The 22,502-nt window shown below is 46.8% G+C and overlaps 1 protein-coding gene across 4 annotated transcripts in view; it reads right to left on the minus strand.

The window, feature by feature from the left end:
• Positions 1–22,502, minus strand: part of PIK3R5 (phosphoinositide-3-kinase regulatory subunit 5) — a 106,522-nt gene that overhangs the window by 36,508 nt on the left and 47,512 nt on the right. For 3 of the 4 annotated variants that reach the window (XM_005309863.4, XM_065563336.1, XM_065563335.1), the window contains exons 2-3: positions 16,577–16,689; positions 1,166–1,266 (exon numbers count right to left, since the gene is read on the minus strand). In XM_005309863.4, coding sequence (XP_005309920.2) covers positions 1,166–1,266; positions 16,577–16,676 — 201 coding nt within the window. In that variant the 5' untranslated portion in view covers positions 16,677–16,689. Of the gene's footprint in view, positions 1–1,165; positions 1,267–16,576; positions 16,690–18,408; positions 18,991–22,502 lie in introns of those variants that run through there. The other variant, XM_005309864.4, reaches the window with a different exon arrangement.

Raw genomic sequence — 22,502 nt, forward strand, 5'->3', positions numbered from 1 at the left:
AGGACACAAAGGTCTTCAAAGGGATTTATCAGAACCTTTGGTTCTTTTTTTTTTTTTTTTCAGCATCAACCACCCAGCTCCAGTCTCAAGCCATGCTACCAACTTGTTCCTACTAAAGGCAGGGAGGGATCTGTGAACATGGTTCTAACACTGTTTGCTTCTGTCCCTCTAGGCACTATGCTGAAAGCCCTAAGGTCCAGGTTCTCAAAGGGATTTAGGCACCTAACTTCAAGGGGAGTTAGGCACCTGGATACCTGTGAGGATCTGGGCCCAGCCTCTTGTCTAAGGAAGAAGGTAAGTGCACTCAACCTGGTTTGGAAGGGGTTTCACTAACACAGTCGCCTCTCATTTCTGTGAAATAACCTAGCACCAACAGGACTATAGTACGGGAAAGAACTAGTTCTAGAAATGATGCAAATGCCCTCAAATTCCTAGACTTCAAGTGCTCACTGAGATTATCATCGATATCACAATAGTGCCCAAAGACTCCAGTCAGGCTCAGGGCCCCCATTGTGTTAGGTGCTATACATGCATGCGCGTGTGCACTCTCTCTCTCTCACACACACACACACACACACACACACACACACAGTCCCTGTTTTGAGGATCTTACTGTTAAAGACAAAAAGACAAAGTGTGGGGGAAGAGTATACAAGATATAAGTAAAGTGCCTTTCCCAAAACCTAAGCAAATCCAACTGGAATGTTTCCATTGATTTCAGTGGGATTTGGATCAGGTTCCAAAGTGATGGCAGGGAGCACCATGCTAGTGCAATAGTCCCAATGCTAGTACAACAGCCCCCACCTTGAACCTGGGCCATCCAGCTCTAAAAGCACCAGCTGCTACATCTGGAGCTACAGAGCCAGGGCTCCCTTGTGTGGCCTGTAACAGACTCAGATCCCTTGCAGACTGGGCACAGAGGGACTCTTGTAACATACTCGCCAGTGGGTTACCCTAGCATTTCAGATAACCCTAGCCTAAAACCCTTCATGCATGCATCCAAATTATAAAGTACCTGGGGGAAGGGACTTCTTTACAGACTTCAGAGCAGGAACCCCTGCCAGTCTCCACCTTAATGACAACAAAGCACTCATTGCCCCCTTCGCAGAAGCCCTCAGCCTCCTCCCTGCTGGGGCATCCTTCATTCTCGCTGGCAGGGCCTTACCTCTTTGGTTTTCTGCAGGATTTTCTCCAGGAGGATGAGGTAGTTTCCTGCATCTCGGCTGACCAGCTCCTGCAGGCTCCAGCAGTTCAGACACAGCCCAGCTATCAGAGAGAGAAAGGAAAACCACATTTCAAATGCACCAGAGGTGGCAGTGGGGGTGCGCAGAAGGAACCGCTAACACATGGAGTACGGGGCTAGCACTTAGTGTCAGTGAGAGCTAGAAACCCATCGTGTTCATTCTATTCTGTTCTACAAGGTTCTTATCCTGCCCTCATTGACACAGTATCTGAGTACCTTCCACTCACCATCAAGTGACGTGACTAATGTCTGTCACGTGAGATTCATTGGGAATTGTTTTGGCAGTGTCCACGCTACTCTGTGGTGGTATCAGGGAAGGCAAGTCAGAGAAGTGCACCTGGCACTTGGAGCGGACGGTTGGGAGGTTTCGGATGGTCCACAGTTCCTGGGCGAGTCTGTTCCACAGCCTGGGACCGGCCCCGCAAAATCTCCATCTCCTGCACAGATGAGCTTTACCTTTGCGGTAGAGAGCTCCATTGTACCAGAGCAGCGGCGGTGTCACCCACACTCCTCATCCAGAAGCTTTAGGCTCTTTTAAATGCTCCGGGCCCTGGCCCCTGAGCACCTTGAAGGACTTGAACTTGGCCTGATTGCAATGGTATGTACGTGGTACGAAGGGCATGAGGCAAGTAACTCCTGTTGTGGCCACCCAGGTATTTAATATCCCTCAATTCCAAGTCTCACACCATTATCACCACTCACCTTCCCACCCATGCAGCTAGCAGGTAGGAGAGCAGAGACGTTAGAGAGAGAAAAAACCCGGAGAGCGAGCTGAGGATAAAGTCCTCAGACAGAGAATGCCTCCAATACATGGATACCGCCACTAATCTTACCCAAGAGACCTAGAAAGCCATCTCAGGTCTCAGATAACTACCTTCACAGAGGCCTGTACACAACTTATTTCTGCCCTTGTATTAAATGATTTCTGAAGGAGATTTATGAGATGCTGAGGGAGCGGAGAAAGGTCATAGAGGGAGGATAAAAAAGCCTCTATCCAGACCAATTGAAACTGCATCACCAGTAGAATACATCTCCTGACACTTGCTTCCTTCGTTATCAATTCACAGCCCTAGCGCTGACAACGGCACAGTGCATTTCCCAGTTCCTTAGTTATTCCTGTGTCAGCAACCAATCAGGTGGTCACCCAGTCCCCAACTCCTCCCAGGCGGTTGCTGAGGAAATGCTCTGTGCTAAGATAGCCCCTGATCCCCTCCTGCACTCCTAAGAGATTCACTTGTTGGCTCGGCTGGTTTTGCATTTCAGCCAAGCAAAGATGATTCCAAAGAAAGCGACTGGTGCAGCAAAACTGCTGCACGAGAACTACTGCAGGATGCCTGCCCTGTGACCTACAAGGACGGGTGAATCATTTACACAGCCCCATAGAGCAAAGCCGCCTGGGGAACGGAAACACCATACACTAGAACAGCCTGCGTGAACCCTTTCATTGACAGTCCTCCCCACTCCTGCTTGTACCATCAAACATTAAGATTCAGTTGGCTTCGCTACCTGGGCCACTGACAGTGGAGCTGTTGTTACTAGCAAAGCTATTTCACTGAGAAACACTCGTGGAATTTCAAAGTGCAGTCTTGCTCTGAAAAGTTATTCTGAAAAGGGGTACGGTCGGGCTCCTTATTTACTGGATCTCTGAGACTCTGGATCAAGTATGATCAGCTGGCAAGAAAAAGATATTTTTTCTTAACTGCCAGCTAGGGTTACCAAACAGCAAATGTGAAAAATTGGGACAGGGGGTGGGGGCTAATAGGAGCCTATATAAGAAAAAGACCCAAAAATCAGGACTGTCCCTATAAAATCGGGACATCTGGTCACCCTACTGCCAGCTCACCCTGCAAGTCTGGGTCAAGTCTGGTTCTTTCTATGTCATGCATCATTGCCAGGCACCTTGACCCAGCTGTGGTATATTATTACTCTGGTTAAGCTATGCATGTCTGCCCCTAGAAGGAAAGATGCTACCATAGGAACTGAATTAACAATTGTGTAAATAATGTGCAAACCAAACAAAACTGCAGCTCCCTCCCCAATAGCTGCACTGGCTTTAAAATGTAAACGGCAGTAAACCGTATTATGGGCTCTAACGTCAGCAGCAGGATTCTGAACACAGCAAGAGAACAGGTGTGCAGAATAAAAGAGCCCCCACAGTCATTGTTCTAACTAAAACCTTTGCAAGTTGCTACAGGACTCAGAGGCTGAGATTTTCAAAGCCACCAAAGGGTGTCCAGTTCTTATTAATTTTAATTTGAAAAGCTCGATCATAATGCTTCAATAGCCTGTTGTTTCGGAACTAGTCTAGATGCCCAAACCAGACCCTCTTGTCTTAATTATGAGAAGAGCTTGAATAAATGGTTCAATATAAACACTGGTGTCGAACAAGGATGCATTCTCTCTCCTCTCCTGTTTGTCATTGCCACTAACTTCATGACGAGAGGCATGGATGAATACAATACAAGCCTCATGTGGTTTAACTACAGTATGTTCGAAAATTTAGGTTTTGCTGGCGACATAGCTCTTCTAAATGACAGCTCCACCAATATGTAAGCAAAGAATGCCCAGCAGCGCAAGGAAGACGGATTTAAATCTAATGAGAACCCCAGCAACTCCCAACTCCCGGGTTACATTAGAAGGCAAAGGAAGGTAAGAGTTCACATGTTTTGGCAGTAATATGCAAGCCAGTGGGAATGTCCAGGAAGAAATAATGTCACAACCTGGCACTTCACCAGTTTAAACAAGATTTGGTAATCACAAATCTACCACTTAAAGACGAAACTACAAATCTTCAACTCCAATGTCGCTGCCATCTTAATATACAGATGTGCAAGCTAGAAATCCTCCCAAAGATACCGACATCTCAATGCCTTAGAAAGCAAATGCCTTAGGTATTAAATACAAATACTAGGTATTCACTTGAATGAATTTATAACAAATGTCGAGATCCATCAGAGTGTTCAACAACTCCTTATCTCTAAAGTTACCCAGAAAAGATGGAAATATCTCATGTTAAGAATGAAGCTAGAGCGTCTGCCATTGGATAGGGAATGTGCAAAACAGGCCGACTGAGGCTAGGTCTACACTAAGGCGGGGGGGGTCGATTTAAGATACGCAAATTCAGCTACGCGAAAAGCGTAACTGAATTCGGCGTATCTGATCCGACTTACCCCGCTGTGAGGACGGCGGCAAATCGACCGCCGCGGCTCCCCCGTCGACGACACTTACTCCTGCCTGGGCTGGTGGAGTACGTGCGTCAATTCGGGGATTGATTATCGCGTCCCAACGAGACGCGATAAATCGATCCCCAAGAGATCCATTTCTACCCGCCCGTGAAAACAAGCCCTGAGAGAATCCCGGTGTCGGACAGAGAGGAAAAACTTCAGGGACTTAACAACGTGGAGGACAAGCAAAGAGCAGCCCAGGATAGACAGGGATAGTGGTTTATGCACTAAGTGACATGTGACAGCACAAGAAGGTTTTAGACTGGCATGCTGGGTGTTACTGGATTCTGACTGTCTGGCTGTCAATGAAGTTACAGTCAAAGTCCTATGCAGCACATTATGCAGTAGGAACCTATGTGGCAGAAACCCCTGAATTATGCCACCGTTTGCTCCACTAAGCCCTCTCCTCCTTACTGCTTTGCTAAGTCTCCAATACCCCTTTCTCCCTCAATACTAATTTAATTTGCAATCAAGTTCTGTTGGACATTGCCTCTAGATTGTCAGCGGCTGCAGATTTTTGCACTGAACACACTGGACTGCTTTGTAGAGGTTGCTGGGTAATGCGGGGGGAAGGATGGAAGTTTCTTGGTATTGTAGAGGTAGATGCAGCTCCTCTTTCCCTCCCCTTTCCGGGTAGAGGGTACTCCAAATTTGGAGGGGGGAGGGTCTGAATTCCTTGTTTTCCACCCCCAACAAAGCTGAATAGCAACCAGTCGTCACATTGCTCCCCACTGCAATATCTGCTGCCACTTCCAACAACTGGCAGACAAATATATTAGCTTAACCTTTTTAATAAAATGATCTACAGTGAAATACTTGAAATGCCAACATTATCTTTCATTAATGCCAACATTAGCCTTCAGAGTTAACGTCCCTAAACTGAGATTATTGGGGCAGTTCCCACCTCTTAGCTCTATTGTTTCAGAAGATTTGCACAGGCAGCACTACATCATTACCCATGGGTCACATTTTGAAGGTTTTCTTCACAGCCTTTAGTGGTTAAACACATTAAAGAAAGAAAGAAAGAAAGAAAGAAAGAAAGAAAGAAAGAAAGAAAGAAAGAAAGAAAGAAAGAAAGAAAGAAACTGATTCTGGAAGAGAGTTGTTCTGCATATCCAGTCAGGAAGACAATTATGCATTAACTAATGTGACTGCACAATCACATTATAATATACAACAAGGAGTCTGGTGGCACCTTAAAGACTAACAGATTTATTTGGGGATAAGCTTTCGTGGGTAAAAAACCTCACTTCTTCCTTGTTGTTTTTGTGGATACAGAGTAACATGGCTACCCCCTGATACTTGATTATAATATACAGTATCCCAGTTATGCTTATGTCAGTGAAGTTCCATAACTGCAGGCGCCAGACAGGTTTGTCCTGCTTTTAGGCACAAATTCCATGTGAGAACAGTGATAAGATACCCCAGGCTGCGCATTTCAGGGAGGTTGCTTCATCTTTTGGGTGGGCAGGACACCATACTGTGAAGGCTCAAGATTTAGGGGCGGGGGGAAGACTGGGTCAAGAAAAAGCATTTTGCAAAACCCCAACTTTCTGATCAGCTCCAATCCATTTAGATCTGCTTTAAGGCTGACAGAGAGATTGACAGCATGCGCAACTTCCCTCTTCTGATCTAAGAGGTGATTGACAAATAAATACCGAACAGCTGCCTCATTCAGAGAGCACTGAATCAGGCAAGGGGCTGCAGAAACAACATCGGATTTCAGGGCAAAAGCCCTACCCACTACGAAGATAAACCTTGTAACCTTACCTTTGACATTTCCCGACTTCTGCCTGGTTTGCTTACAACATTAGTGCTCTTAATGTGGTATTGTTTATGATCTGATCTGCGTACTATAGGAGGCATGGCTAGCAACTCAATAGTTAATTCAACAATGTTTCAGTTTTTCATTCAACAGTACCTCTGACCGGCTTTTGTCTCAGAAGCCAATGTGATTTGAAGTACACATTTCCTGAACTTCACTACTCTCTTTGCTGGGCTTTGGTAAGTCGCTGTAATCAAATCTTTCACACAGTGGGGTTTCCTCTGTCAGCGTCACCCTAGACTGCAGTACCTTCCTGGGAAAGTCCCAGGACACAAAAGATTTTCAAGAAATTAGCTGTCCCAACACAGGGGCCCAGAGCTGCTGGGAACCTGGCTGATTTTGGCAAAGCAAGAAGGATGTTAGGATCAGGGGACAGGTCGGGGCAAGGGCTGGGCATGATCTCGACTGATCTGGATGCAAACCACCCCTGCCTTCGGCTAGACTGATTTGGGCAGCGGGGGTCAGGCGGCTTTGCCTATTGCTAAAGCAAATCAGGCTGTTTAGAACAGATGCCTTCGAGACCAGCTGCCTCACTGTGGAGAAGGGAAAAGTCCAAGGCAACAAAGTGGAATTTGCAAAAGTGGCGGGGACTGAAATACACCTCGGTAAATTGCCGGATGAAGAGAACTCCATTTCCTGTACAAGCACAGCCACAAGTACAAATAGCCCAACAAGGTGCATGCTCTTTCCTTCCTCTCATCACTAGCAAGAGAGAAGGAAGTCACAGTGCTGTCTGGCTGCTTTATGCTGGACTGAATGAGATGGGGGACAGGGGGCTGGATTCCTTCCAAAGAGAGAGAGAGGACAAGCTCTTAGAAAATGGACAACAGGGAAAGTGAGGGATGAGGGTGGGGGCTAAGGCAAGTATCACAGATGCAGAGCTGGTTTGAGATCACATGGGCCACTCTTGTAATCACAGGGTCTCCCAGAACGTAGGGCCAACCCCCGATGATGCAGCAAAGCAATATTTAAATCCCACCCCATGAGATAGAGTGGAACCTGTTTGATACAGGGATTGGATAATCAAAGTTTCCTTGTTACAGCAGGAATGCAGATGACTCAGGCAGAGGGGACAGCTGCTGCAGAGCTTAGGCCACCATAACTCCATGGGACATCCGCAGCCTTCAGTTACCAGAGTTCGGTAAGCCAGGGCAGTGCTGTGTCCCTGTTAAAAATATATTGAAGCGAAAGCATTCTGGCTCTGAAATCCACAGACACGGGAAGCCAGGAACACGTGACCCAGTGAAGCAGTACTGTGCTAGCAGTGATCACCATGGATTCAGGGTTCCAGGCCTCTGCAGGAATTCTGGACTCCGACCACCATCACCATGTTACTTCCACACCAGCTTTGCATCATGAGTATCCAGGACCTTGACTTGAGTGCTGGAGAGTCCTGGATCCCTAACCCTGTCACCCCACCCTACGGCTACATTTAGACATGAGCATGCTGCCTATGAGGACTGGTCAGAAGATCATAGGCTACCTTTAAAGCAAACAGGACATTTAGTCACAAACTCCCCTTCCTTCTGCAGGTGTCATTGAGGGGTGCAATGCAGTCTGCCGAGAAGGGAGAGTGGAGCACACCTCAGCTCTGCTGCGACAAGAGGGTATTTTTATGAAATACAGCATAAAACAATTCAGTGTCCTGTAATTTGAGATGTATCCGCTGTAACATGTAGCCAACACATCCCAGTCATGCCAATAGCAGCCCCTTTCTGCAATTCTTGTGAACAAGCCTTTAAAGTAAGGCCACAAGCACACAGCACATGTGACCATTGCACCATCGCCACATAATTAATGAACTTGTTGGCTAAAGCTAAGGCTGAATTCTTGCCCTCACATCCCCCCATTATGGCCCACTCTTCTCAGTCAGCTTTTTGCCTTTCCTGGTGTAACAAAACAAGTCCCAAGGGTTTTCTTTGGGGATTGAACTTGGGGGCTCTGGACCTAAAAGCAGAGGCCACTCCAGTCATAGATTCCAAGGCGAGAAAGGACCATTGTGATCATCTAATCCAGGGGTCGGCAACCTTTCAGAAGTGGTGTGCCGAGTCTTCATTTATTCACTCTCATTTAAGGTTTCGCGTGCCAGTCATACATTTTAATGTTTTTAGAAGGTCTCTTTCTATAAGTCTATAATATATAACTAAACTATTGTTGTATGTAAAGTAAATAAGTTTTTTAAAATGTTTATGAAGCTTCATTTAAAATTACATTAAAATGCAGAGCCCCCCAGACCGGTGGCCAGGACCCGGGCAGTGTGAGTGCCACTGAAAATCAGCTCACGTGCCGCCTTCAGCACCCGTGCCATAGGTTACCTACTCCTGCTCTAGTCTGACCTCCTGTATAGCACAGGTCAGAGACCTGCCCCCAAAATAATTCCTAGAGCAGAGTTTTTAGAAAAACCCTCCAATCTTGATTTAAAAATGGTCAGTGATGGAGAATCCACCATGACCCTTGGTAAATACTTCCTATGGTTAATTACTCTCACTGTTAAAAAATTATGCCTTATTTCCAGTCTCGATTTGCCTAGCTTCAACTTCCAGCCATTGGATTGTGTTATACCTTCCTCTGCTAGATTAAGGAGCCATTTTTAAACGTTTGTTCCCCATATAGCTACTTATAGATTGTGATCAAGTCACCCTTCCACCTTCTCTTCGTTAAGCTAAACAGATTGAGTTCCTTAAGTCTCTCACACTATAAGGCAGGTTTTCTAAACCTATAATTATTCTTATGGTTCTTCTCTGAACCCTCTCCGATTTATCAACATCCTTCTTGAATTGTGGGTACCAAAACTGGACACAGTATTCCAGCAGTGGTCACACCAGTGCCAAATAGAAAGGTAAAAACCGCTCTATTACAACTCAAGATTCCCCTGTTTATGCATCCCAGAATTGCATTAGCTCTTTTGGCCTCAGCATCACACTGGGAGTTCATGTTCAGCTGATTATCCACCACAACCTCCAAATCTTTTTCAGCGTCCCTGCTTGAGGATAGAGTCCCCCATCCTGTAAACATGGCCTCTATTCTTTGTTCCTAGATGGAGACATTTACATTTAGCCGTATTAAAATGCATATTGTTTGCTTACGCCCAATTTACCAAGCGATCCAGATCATTCTGTATCAGTGACCTGTCCTCGTCATTATTTACCACTCCCACAGTTTGTGTGTCATTTGCAAACTTTATCGGAATGATTTTATCAGGTCACTGATAAAAATGTTAAACAGCATAAGGCCAAGAACTGATCTCTGCGGAACCCAACTGGAAATATACCAAGAGGAGCAAATCATCTTAGGTGGGAGACCAAACCTGAAAGTCTGATTTTCCCAACAAAGCCACAAATGCATGAATAGAAATTTATCAGTGACAATGTTTTACAGCCAGTGGCGAATGCTATAATCACACCTTAATTCACGGTTATTGGGCTCAATACAGAGGTAGCTGAGTGAAATTCTATAGCCTGTGTTATAAAGGAGGTTGGATTAGCTGATCTAATGGTCCCCTCTGGCCTTAAAAATCTTTGAATTTCAGCCTGCTGCGGTCCAAATGCATGACAAAGACCCTAGTGAAGGGCACAGAAATTATTCATGCAGGAAACTGACAATGCTCTGGGACCCGTCCTTTTAGGGTATCTAACTGACTTTTACACCATGGTTCTTCATTTCAGACAGGGCCGGCTTTAGGAACTGCGGGGCCCAATTCGAATACCCGGCGGTGGTCCGAGTCTTTGGCGGCACTTCGGCAGCGGGGGGTTCTTCACTCGCTCCGGGGCTTCCTCAGCATTGAAGGACCCCCTGCTGCCGAAATGCCGCCAAAGACCCGGAGTGAATGAAGGACCCCCCTGCCGAAGTGTCGCCGAAGTCCCGGACCTCCGCTGGGTGAGTAAAAAAAATTAAAAACCGCCTAAGGTGCGGGGCCCTCTTAGGTGTGGGTGCGGGGTCCGATTCCTGGGAATCGGGAGAATCGGCCTAAAGACAGCCTTGATTTCAGATGTAAATAATTCTCAACATAATAAGTGAAGGAGGCCAGATGTGCACGGTGTGTACTGAACTTTGGGTTTGTAATGAGGGACATCCCTAGAAATGAGGCGTGCCGGTGATACATGTCTGCAATCAGTCAGTCATTCTTAATGAAGCGCTGTTCTCAGGTGAAGACCAGCCCGGGCAATGTGAGTTGGTAGAGTGAAAATTCCCATCCTTACCAACCTAAGCCCATTAGCGAGGCAGGGCCTACCTAGCTCAGGGTCAGGCACTTGCCAGCTGAGGGCACTGGAAAGTTAAATACAAAACCTGTTTAATATCCTAAAGGAAAACGTTCCTTCTTCTGAGGCATGCAGGTGGGCTGACTGACTATTTCTCTCAGTTGGATGACAGCTGACTTTGTGCAATCTGAAGCAATGAGAGCCCATTTACATTGTTCTACAGCACATTGATTCTGGGCTGACCTCAGTGGAGGAGCGATGAACGCACTGCAGAGAACAGACGCTATATATAAGCTCACATAGTGACCTAGGACTAGTCCTTCTGCTCCAAAACCACACATCTCTGCCACCTAAACTATAGAAGATCCCAAAACAGGGAAGTTGGAATAATGGTGGAATGTCCTATAGCCTGTCTATGGGCAGGTCATTAAAGGGTGACATCACCCATGCACACGGAGTTGGAGCATTGCAGTGCAGTCACTCCGGCATACACAAAGAATTAATACAGGCAAGAAGGTGGTGAGGCCTGGAAGAGTATCCCAGTAACTCTGTTCCCTCCTTGGACACACTATGCTGGGACAAACACAGAGCAGCAGCAGGGTTCTATCCAGAGCTGTCCATTACAAAGCGTCTCTTTCTGATTTTATTCTCAAATCCAGAGAATTCAGATGCCATAGCAGTTAGGACTGTCTCCAGTGGAGATAATCTGCTACAGGCTGCAGGCACTGCAGGGAGAAAAGATCATTGACAAATCTTAGCCTCTTCTGCTGCTTTATTGCATCCTAAATGCTTCCTTACAAAATTAAAGTAGCATCAGGTCATGGTGGCATCCAGGAACTCCCAAGGTCCATTCCCACCAACCTCACGGGGTACTGGGCAAGTCAACTTTTCAGGCTAATTTTCCTGGTCTGTGAAATGGGAACATCACACAGGGAGCTGCATTCACGATTTCTAAATCAGAGGCTCAGAACCAGAGCACGAAAACTACATTGGCCCAGTCAGAGCACTGGTGCTTGACTTGAAAGGTTATCACCACCAGACACTTCTAAAGTGCGCTACACGTATAAGTTACCGGTACTTCACAGACATTAATTAATCCTCACAAGACCCTTGCAAGTTTAGTAGGCAGGTAAATAAATCAGTATCATCTTCCCTCTGCATATGAGAAAACAGAGACAGATCAGATAACAGCCTTGTCTTCAGAAGTGCTGAGCGCTCCTGAGTCCCATGGTAGTTCGCAAGCTCAGAATCTCTGAAAAAAGCCAAAGTCATCAGCCACTTGCTGAAGGACAGCAAGTCAGTGGCAGAAGTGGGATTAGATCACAGCAATCCTCACTCTCTGTCCCATGCTCCAACCAGCAGACCATGCTGCCTCCAACACCATGTCAGGATAGGCCGAGCTGTTTTTTGCAGCAAAGAAATTAACAAGAAAGTCCAACAACTTGTGACTGAACAGCCAGTCCCAGAGAAATCTCACTTTATTACAGGAAACAGAGACTCACCAGCAGCTCTTTGGGGCAGAGACCATCATTTTTGGTTTGTTTGTACAGCACCTAGCACAACCGAGTCCCAGTCCACGACCGGGGCTCCTAGGTGCTAGGGTAATACAATTAAATATTACAAACACTGAGTTTGGACTGGCGCCTGAATCACTACATAGGCATGTGCAGAATAGCACCTTGAAATGTTTCTGCTTTGATCTCCAGTGTCAACAAAGATTACAACATCACACCTCGAATCGAGCAACAGCCAGGCCAATATCAGGGCCGGGGGAGGGGGGGAGGTGGCTAGGAAGGATGAGGCTTGAAGGTTTCTTTTCTCAGAATTACACTGCAATACTTGGCATCAGCACGCCTCCTCCAGCGGCTGCTACCTCCTGAATTCTGCAGCTGTGGTTAACGCTTCCCCTTTGCTTCTTGTTAAAAGGGACAACTGTCAACTTCAAAAAAAATAATAAACCAAACTTGCCACATGACTCTGAGCCAGCTGGTACAAGTGACACCCAGGATCAGTAGAACAGACACAGGTTGCCAGAGTGAAAAACATTTGTCTATTTTTTCAGTTTGTTTCCATTGTGCACTTGATGTCTCACTGTGACTAAATCAATTCACTGTAATAATTTGCCCGTGTGAGTGACTCTTTAAAGTCTTGTAAGTTAAAGGAACATTGGGCAAAATTTTCAAAATGTGTAAGTCCCACTGAAAAAAAATCAAGAAAGTCAATAGGACTTAGGCTCCCAAGCGTCTAAGTCACTTTGGAAAATGGGACTTAGGTGCTTTTGAAGACTGTACTCATTGTCAGGGTTCATATCCCTAAAATGTGTCCTAGTCCCCTCCCTTGATTTTTGTTCCATTGAGTTCTAGGTACACCTCCCACTTCTCCCCACAAGGCAAATATTTCAATGGGCTTTTTTCTTTGATCTAAACAAACTTCTTGCAATTGTATAGGTTTGATACTAGACCAGATGGTAAAATTGTCACTCATGATGCAGAAAAAGCAGAAGTGGTTCAATAAATATTTCTGTTCTGTATTTGGAAAGAAGCAGGATGGTGAATTCATATACCACAGTGAAAATGAAATGCTTTCTATTCCATCAGTAACTAGAGAGGATGTGAAAGAGTTGAGGATGTTAAAGTTAATTTTTTTTTTAAATCGGCAGGACCAGAGAAGTTGCACTCAGGAGTAGCAAAAGAATTGGCTGACGAGCCTTTGAAACCATTAATAGTAATTTTTAACAAATCTTGGAACACTGGGGAAGTTCCAGAGGACTGGAAAAAAAGCAAATGTTGTGTCAATATTTTAAAAAGGTAATCAGGAGGATCCAGGTAACTATAGGCCAGCTAGTCAGATACTAATGCTCACCAAAATCATGGAAAAACTGATATGGGATGCAAATTGGTAAAGAATTAAGGAATGGTAATAAAATTAAATGCCACTCAACATAGTTTTATGGAAATAAGACTTGTCAAATTGGTTTTTTTTTAATGGGATCACAAGTTTGGCTGGTAAAGGTAACTGTGGACATCATAGATTTATACTTCTGGATGATGTTTTAGACCCGTGTGACATTCTGATAAAAATGCAGCCCAAATTAAATGGATTAAAAACCGTTTAACTGATAGATCTCAAAAAGTAATTTTAAATGGGGAATCATCATCGAACGGGGGTGTTTCTAAGGGGGTCCCACAGGGGTCTGTTCTTGGCCCAATTAAGTTCAATGTCTTTATTTGTGAATCGGAAGAAAATATAAAATCAATACTAGTAAAATTTGCTGAGGGCACAAAAATTGGTAGAGTGGTAAATAATGATGGGGACAGATCAGTTATACAGAGCAACCTGGATTGCTTGGCAAGGCAGGATCATTTGAACAACGTGTTTTAATAGATACAGCCAAATACAAGGCCATACAACCAGGAACAAAGAATGTAGGCCGCATTTATAAGCTGAGGGTCTATATCCTGGAATTTAGTGACATTAAATGACTTAGCGGCCATGGTAAATAATCATTTGAACATAAGCTAACAGCATGATGCTGTAGCTAAGAGGTTGCAAGCGATCACTAGATATATAAGCAAGGGAATATTGAATAGAAGTAGGGAGGTGATATTACCTCTATATACAACATTATCAAGATCACTACTTCATGCTATGCCCAGTTCTTGTGTCCAAACTTAAGAAGGAATGCTGAAAAATTGGAAATTGTTCAGAAAAGAGTTACAGGTTGAACCTCTCTAATCCAGCAGTCCCTGGTCTGGCAACATCCATGGCCCGGCATAGGCGCCGACTCCATGGGTGCTCTGGGGCTGAAGCACCCACGGGGAAAAATTACTGGGTGCAGAGCATCCACCGGCGGCAAGCTCCCACTTCTGCCCTCCTTTCCCCACGCCTCTCTTGTGCTGGCAGCCCCGCACTTACCAACTCCTCCTCCTCCCTCCCAGCGCTTCCGGAGCTCCGTGAACAGCTGATTCACAGCATTCAAGCTCCAGGAGGAAGGCGGAGGACCTGGGGCCAGTGGCTAGGATCCCAGGCGAGGGGCCAGCAGCTGGGACCTGGGGCTGGCATCAGAGCCTCCCGGGGGTGGGGGGACCAGCAGCGGGGCCCCCAAGCAGGAGGCCACGCTGGGTTCAAAGCCTGGGGGTGCTGCCGCAGCCCCCATAACCTACTTCCTGCACCTATGGAGACCTGTTGGCACTCTGCATTGACCTCCCATGGTTCGGCAAATTCTCTGGTTCGGCACCAGTCATGTCCCAAGGGTGCTGGACTATGGGGGTATAGGTTCAACCTGTACAAGAATGATTCAAGGTCGGGAAAACCTGCTTTCCATTGTGAGATTAAAGCAGCTCAATCTATTTAGTTTATCCAAGAGAAGGTTAAAAGGTGACTTGATCAGAGCTTACAAGTATCTATGTGGGAAGAGATTTCTGACAGACTGATCTTTAATCTAGGAGATAAAGGCTTGACAAGATCTAATAGCCAGAAGATTAAGCTAGACAAATTCAGATTAGAAATTAGACACTTTTTTTTTAAACACAAGTGTCATTAACCAATTTACCTATGGTTTCTCCATCACTTGAAGTCTTTAATTCAAAATTAGATACATTTCTAAAAGATATGATATAGCTCAAACTGAAGATATGGGCTTGATGCCAAAGTTTCAGAGTGAGCATTTTTGGCCTGGGTTTTGCAGGAGGTCAGACTAGATAATCATTACGGTCCATCTGGTCTTAGAAACCTATGAATCTAAAGTCTCTACAAAAACATGCAACATTCAACTCCCTGAGAGCATGCTGCATCATCTCTGCCTTACAAAACAGCAGCTGCAGACAAGCACACATCTAGAAACATAAAGGTGCCGGGGTACTGAAAACAACCCGTGACAGTTGCATACACCAACACAGCACACCCAAAACTGGGACACACCCCTTCTTTTTCCATTCCCTGATTTAAAGATGGCTGGCCCAGCTGGCTGAAAAAGGGCTGTATACTTTGGTCATCTCAGGGGAACGGGAAGAAGTTTGATAAGGAATGGATGTAGTTATCCCAGGCTGAAACCTAGCTCTAAGATCTCGATCCAGAGTTACTGATATCCAAGTTATAAAACCCTGAAAATAAGGGTAGCAAAGACAGACAGTCCCTGAACTGCAGTGACTGGCGAGTAAAGCACAGAGCTACCAGTAACAAGACAGAAATTCAGTGCCAGTTTCTGACGTGCTTACTCTCACAGAGTAATACCTTACTCCATACACAGTCTCCATGTCTTCAGTGATGCTGCCTGACGTGACTAAACGACAGACATGGGAGGGGGAATATTTTAATGAGACGATGTAACTGCAGTTCCATGGAACCGTTTAATCTCTGGTTAACAGAACACCCACTCCTGCAGTTAACTGAATGTTGTCACACACACCCGGCACTGAATGCTAGATGGGACTGCCAGAACAGTCAGTGCTGAGCTAACTCTGCTCCCACTGCAGTCTATGGGAACTTTACCATTGACTTTAATGGGACAGAGCTAGGCCAGCACTGGGTCCTTTGGAAAATGCCATCCACCATGTTTCATTGTCCCCCTTGTCCCAAAACTGCAGTGAACACCCCACCCCCACAAATACAAGTTTGAGCTGCGTTTGCCCCAAAGCAAGACCAACCAGCTAGTCAAAGAACAGGCGTCATCCCTTGTGGTGAATGGAGGTTCCTACCCTTTTCAGCCAGTGCTCTGACCAGTTTGCATACACCATGGTACTTCTACTCACTGCCTTAAACTTAACATGAATCTCTCAACATCTTGGCACATCTTTCCAGCTAGGTGAAGGACTTGGGAAGGCACAAGTGGGTAAGTAGAGCGGACCCATCTCTAACTCATGTATTGAAGGAAAGGTGATTCTGAGCCCCAAAGTCACTAGAGGAATGGGATGGTAGTTCCTAGACACATTACCTTCCCGCTGCTTGGTCAGAATGTTACCAGACAAAGGACGAGATGTACAAATATCAACCGAAAGAGCAGGAAGAATCCCAGGACATTTATGCCACAAGGTTTGGTGAGGATATCCGGGGCCGTCAGGAAGCATATGAATATTGGGTCACCTACCGGTCCATGTGGTGGAGGAGGCTGTACTTCTGCTCAGCCCATGCAGACATCTTTCCAGTGCATGATGGATCCTGTCCTCTGTGCAAGTTGTGTGCTGCATTTTAGTTCATCTCCTAAATGGAGAGAGAGAGAGAGAGAGAGAGAGAGAAAGAAGAGTTAACATCACCAGGCCGTACCCAGGAGCACTCTGCTGAGCAGAGAACACAAAAGAACTCCCTGAAGTCTTGACAAGCAAGGACATCTGCTTTAAAATTTCACCCAGTTAAGAGTCTCTTCCCGACCTTTTCAGCTACTATCATTGCTACTGTTGTGGCACACTACCTTGTAACCTTCTTTGCCAATCGCCTGTCTTCCCTACCTTCCCAACTGTCAGCAAAGCGAGAGACATTGTCAACTCAATCAAGAGAAGCTGCAGGGTCTCTTTGCCGTGACCAGGGGACGTAAGGTCCTCCAGAACTGCAGTATGTGCGCGTGCATTTTCTCACAACTACCCTCCGCTGGAGAGAGCAAGACTGGCTCATGCGTTTGCAATGATGATGAAGTCTAGTGGCTACAGGCTGGCAAAGAGCCTTAACATAATTGACAGCTAAGGAAGTCTCGTGGCTTAAATGGTAAAGGGAGCAGATGGTTCCGAGTGCTTTCCACCCCATAGTGCAGGCGTGTAATTTAAATGGTGACCGTGATGGACATTGTTGGTGGCTATGGATTCATCCTACAGTGCCTCTGCTCAAATCATAGTTCTAGCCTTAAATAACCTGTGGGACTGCAAAGGGGAGCTGGGTCTGCTCCTTCTCCAGCCACTCCCTGCTGCTGACTGGCCAATTTAAGGCAAAGGCCAAGAGGCTATTGGAGTAACACAGGACACACACGGTCATGGAATCTGGGCTCTAGGATAGAGTATCTCGTCATACAGGATGGTCACAGTCATGTTGAAATAGCAGATTGCACGCACATTTCACCATTGATTTCACTGTATGGAAAATACCCTTCCACCCCTACTACTTAGGGATCAAACCCACTAGGCAGGCCAACACACGATGAGTCGCACGTGACGTGGCATCCTCCCTCTTACAGCATTACACCCAATTCAAGGGAGTGGTGGGTGACACAACTGGTGGTAAGAAAACTAGCCTTTCAGTTAAGCATCATGGCAGTGATCATAGGAGGAGACGCAGTAGTCTCCTCCTATTACAAATAATGAAGAGACTACTGCGTTAAGGCCACCTCCTCTGCAATCAGAGCTGAACATCCAGATGGCTACTGCTGGGTGTGCACCTTCCCCTCTCTAGCCGGAGGCCTCAGTGCAGTCTCAGAGCTTCCTTGCCTCTTGATTAAAAAAAAAAAAATCTAAAATCCATCTCTCCTGGGAGGAAGGTTTAGCCAGTGCAGCCTTTGCCTCTGGATGGCAGGAGCAGCCTCCTATTCATTCTCTACACACACTAGGATCCTAGAAGAGCCTCGAACTGTTGAACTTGAGTCTGGGGCATCCCAGCATTCCTCTTGACTTGATTCTCCAATGTATCCAAGCAGAACCCGGCGATCATGGCTCAATTCACAGCCACGGTGGACAGCTTACATTCAGTGGCGAATCCAGTGTAACAGGGCTGTGCTCCACCCTGTGCCTCCCTGCCCACCCACTACCTCCCTCACGTCAGTGGGCAGGGAGGAGGGTTCTGGCATGGCAGAGCTGGCCTAGCCTCACCATCAGCTATATGCTGGTGGAGATTGCCCCGCACAGGGGAAAGTCTCTAATGGAGGCCTCTAGCTGCCTTGGGCTCCTAAGCAGGGCAAAATGAACTTGGCAAGTCAGAGAATCAAGCCCCTATTCCTACCTCATACACACTTCAGAGAATCCACACGTGGGTCCTTCGAGGGAAAAGTGGTACTGACGCACAGGCATGGCAGGTGAAAGCACTCTGCTTTACTGGGAAGTGAAGAGCTTCTTCGGCATGTTGGCACCAGACTCTGCCATGGACTGGGTTGGTTTCCTGTCAGCGAGCATGTACGCTCCCACCGACTGACTCTGCTATGGCAGTGTAGGGAGAAGAGATTCTGCCACAAAGTGTCTTAAGTGAACAGACAGAGAGTATGTGCTCATCTTCCGATCTGCTTGGCATTTCACTCATGACTCGTGGCAAGCGTCAAAAGGAAAGCGGTGACTAAGAAGGCAATGACTCATGTATCACCCGGCACATTGCCACAGGGCACAAAAATCCTATATGTCAGCTTGTTCGAGAACACATCTGGATCATCTGAAGAAAGGCTAATATTAGTCTAGTGTTCAACAAAGAAAGACTAGGAAATGTCTCTTGCCCATTGAGAACGCTTGATCCACCTGCAACGCACTGTCCCAGAACGGCAGAATTCCTTCCCTTATGCCCCTGGATTTTGAAATAGGAAGCTGACGTTGGGACCTGAAGGGAAAGTTGTTACCGTAATTTTCAAACCACAAAGTACAGATGCATCTGTCTGTTTCCTAATGTGTATATGGTGACCACACGCGTCTCCAAGGCTCGTCATATTCAACAAAGTCTGTTGAAAATTTAATGTAAAAAGGACTTTGGAATATGTCCAGAATTGTGAACTAGCCACATTTCATTCCCCCTCACATCATCCCCCCCAAAACAGATCCACAACTTGTGCAAAATTTCGTTACAGGGGACAATACTGGAAAGTGCAAGTCAAACTTTCCAAGCGGCCTTGCTAAGGGTCTGCCTACACTGCAGGGGGAGGTAGATGTATCCGAGCTAGCCTTCTTCTACTTAGCTCAGGTACTGGAGCCAGGGCCGGCTCCAGGCACCAGGCAACCAAGCACATGCTTGAGGCGGCACCTGGTAAGGGGCGGCCAATCTTGGGGTGGCAGGGGGCAGCGCGGTGCGGCATTCCGCCGGGGGGGGGGGCGCTCCGGCAGCGCAGCGCTCAGCGGGGGGCGTTCCGACGGCACGCGGTGCTCAGCGTGGGGCATGGCGCTCGGCGTGGGGGGGCTCGGCGGGGCGGCGCTTTTTTTTGCTGCTTGGGGCGGCAAAAAAGTTAGAGACGGCCCTGACTGGAGCAGTGAAGCCACAGTGACCCAGGCTGTACAAGCCCACCCACTGGGGCAGTAATCAAGGTGGCCCATTTCAAACAGTTGACAAGAAGGTGTGAGTATCAGCAGGGGGAAAATTAGTTTTTCTAATGACCCATCCACTCCCAGGCTTTATTCAGGCCTAATTTTATGGTGTCCAGTTTGCAAATTAATTCCAGTTCTGCAGTTTCTCATTGGAGTCTCTTTTTGAAGTTTTTTTGTTGAAGAATTGCCACTTTTAAGTCTGTTATTGAGTGTCCAGGGAGATTGATTATATTGAACTCATTAGCACTACAAAAGTGATTTTTCTTCCCTTCTTGTCAACTGTTGAGAATAGCCCAGTTCCACCTTAATTGAACTGGTTCGTTAGCACTGACCCCTCACTTGGTAAGGCAACTCCCATCTTTTCATGTGCTGTGTATACCTCTCTACTGTATTTTCCACTCCATGCATCTGATGAAGTGGGTTTTAGCCAGGGCCGCCCAGAGGATTCAGGGGGCCTGGGACAAAGCAGGGGAGCTGTGGCGCTTGTACTCACACGGCGGCGGTCTGGGTCTTCGACGGCATTTTGGCGGCGGGGGGCCCTTCAGTCGCTCCGCGTCTTTGGCAGCACTGAAGGGCCCCCCTGCCGCTGAAATGCTGCCGAAGACCCAGACCGCCGCTGGGCCAGGGCTTGCGGGGCCCCTGTGGGGCCCAGGGACCTGGGGCAAATTGCCCCACTTGCCCCCCCATCTGGGCAGCCCTGGTTTTAGCCCACGAAAGCTTATGCCCAAATAAATTTGTTAGTCTCTAAGGTGCCACAAGGACTCCTTGTTGTTTTTGCTGATACAGACTAACATGGCTACCCCTCTGAAGCCTGGGTCTTCTGAAAGGAGACAGATAATCTCACTAGACAGAGATTTCTAGTGCAACTCATCACCATAGTACATACTGATAGCTGATCAGATAGGACAGACTTCTACTGGTATACATGCTACAAAGAAGAACCAGCCTCTCTCTTCCCCACCCATGAGTGGCACCGCACAACTAGATTCATTAATGACACAGCTTCTTACTGATCAAGGGGAAGTGATTGAGAATGAGAGGACAAATATTGATTAGTCGACACCAAAATGGTTGGCAGGAAAGAGTCAGATCTGACAAGTTTCCCAGTTTGGGGGGGGGGGGGGGGGGGAGGAAATCAACCTTTTTGAACCAAAGAACTGTGAGCTTTGGTCCAAAACGACTTTTTGTTTCAAAATGTTAGTTAATTTATAGTAACAAAAAGTTTAATTTTTTTAAAAGGCCAAAATTGAAAGAAAACTTTTTGACCCATTCCAAATTTTTTTTTTTTTTTTTTTGGACTGGCTGGTCACAAAACAGAATCTGAGATTTCGACTTTTTGTCCCAGGTGCAGGGCAGATAAATTCTCAAAATCTTGAAAATTCTCATGGGATAGTAAAACAATTTCCTACCCAGTTCTAGATCTGAACCATGCAATTTGAGGCCATCTTTCAGTTATTAGCAGAGGGTTTCATCTCTATTAGCCAGGCCAGAAAGCACTGCAGAAATAGTCAGGTGGGAATGCGCAGGTTAAACATTAGGTGAGGGCTTCACCCCTTTGCTACAGCCCTTTTATACTGTGGCAATTTCAAAGGGTCAGTGAAGGGAGAATTCCCCCTGCCATAGGCTTTGGGTAAGGGCAATTCATGCAGCCCTACCAGGCTGCTGCCTCAGGCCCCAGCGTATAGGACAGGGCAGAGTTACAATGCATAACACTGTCGGCATTCTCGTGGCACCATTGCCCAGAGGAAGTCGGGACAGACTGCCATAACTTGGGCACTCCCCTAGGACTGTGTAAGTTATGCCAGAGGCCTCATTGGTCCCTGGAGCAGCCCAGAATTGGAAGGATGGAAAGGAGGCTTAGGCTGTGGAAATCTCACTCTAGCAGTTCAAAACAGACCCTACATGAATGCTATGTATCTGAAATGCATGTGGGCTTTACAATAGGAAAAGAGCCTATTCTGACTCAGAGGTGTCTAATATGTACAGCATGTCCTACAAACATAGGGCCAGATTCAGCTCCTCCACTGAGGAAGGGGGGGGGGTGTCAGGAGTTGCTCCACTGGACAAGTGTAAACAAGAAGGGAATCAAGCCTAAGGGTCAGATCCTCAGCTGATGTGAATGGGTACAACTCCACTGCAGCGAATGGAGCTGCACCCGTTAGCACAGCTGCTTTGGCTCAGGCTACAGAGACTTCTGTCCCACAAGGGGCAATTCCCCACCCCACACTTCTTCAAATAAGATCACTCCAGCGAGACATCTGGAGAGGGCACAGCCCTATGCATCCTGGCTATATGAATACTCTTTCTCTTCCATTTCCACCAAAACGCCAAGAGAAGAAACCCAGACAGCTGTATCACAATCTGAGATTTCCCCTTCCATTACATCCAATCCCAGCGACAGCTCCCCAAGACACACGTGCAAAAAGCAACTGGCCCACTGAGTGCCTGCAATCATCTCCTTCAGTGGAGGGGAAACCCACGGCATGGAACAAGGTCTTTAATCCAAGCATCCGGGTCAAACAAGAAAGCCCCCAGGGCACATTCAAGGAAAGACAGTAGCTCTTCCTGCCCTGCTAGTTCAGAGGCTGCTGGCTGCAATGCCAAAGTAGGAAATGGAAAAAAAAACACTCAGCCCAGAGGCCTGGTTTGCAAACACACTCGCTTTCCCTGGGAAGTCCGATGGGCGGGGAGCTAAGTGCTGGCATGATTACAAACGCTACTCTGCCCTGTGTCTCATTCATGGACTCGGCTCCTCCAGTGCTGTCACTTCTCACCCAGCCCTCACCTTAACGCAAGTGAGAGAGGAAGGGCTCAGTT

This window comes from Chrysemys picta, chromosome 12 (assembly GCF_011386835.1).
Source record: "Chrysemys picta bellii isolate R12L10 chromosome 12, ASM1138683v2, whole genome shotgun sequence".
Taxonomy (NCBI): domain Eukaryota; kingdom Metazoa; phylum Chordata; order Testudines; family Emydidae; genus Chrysemys; species Chrysemys picta.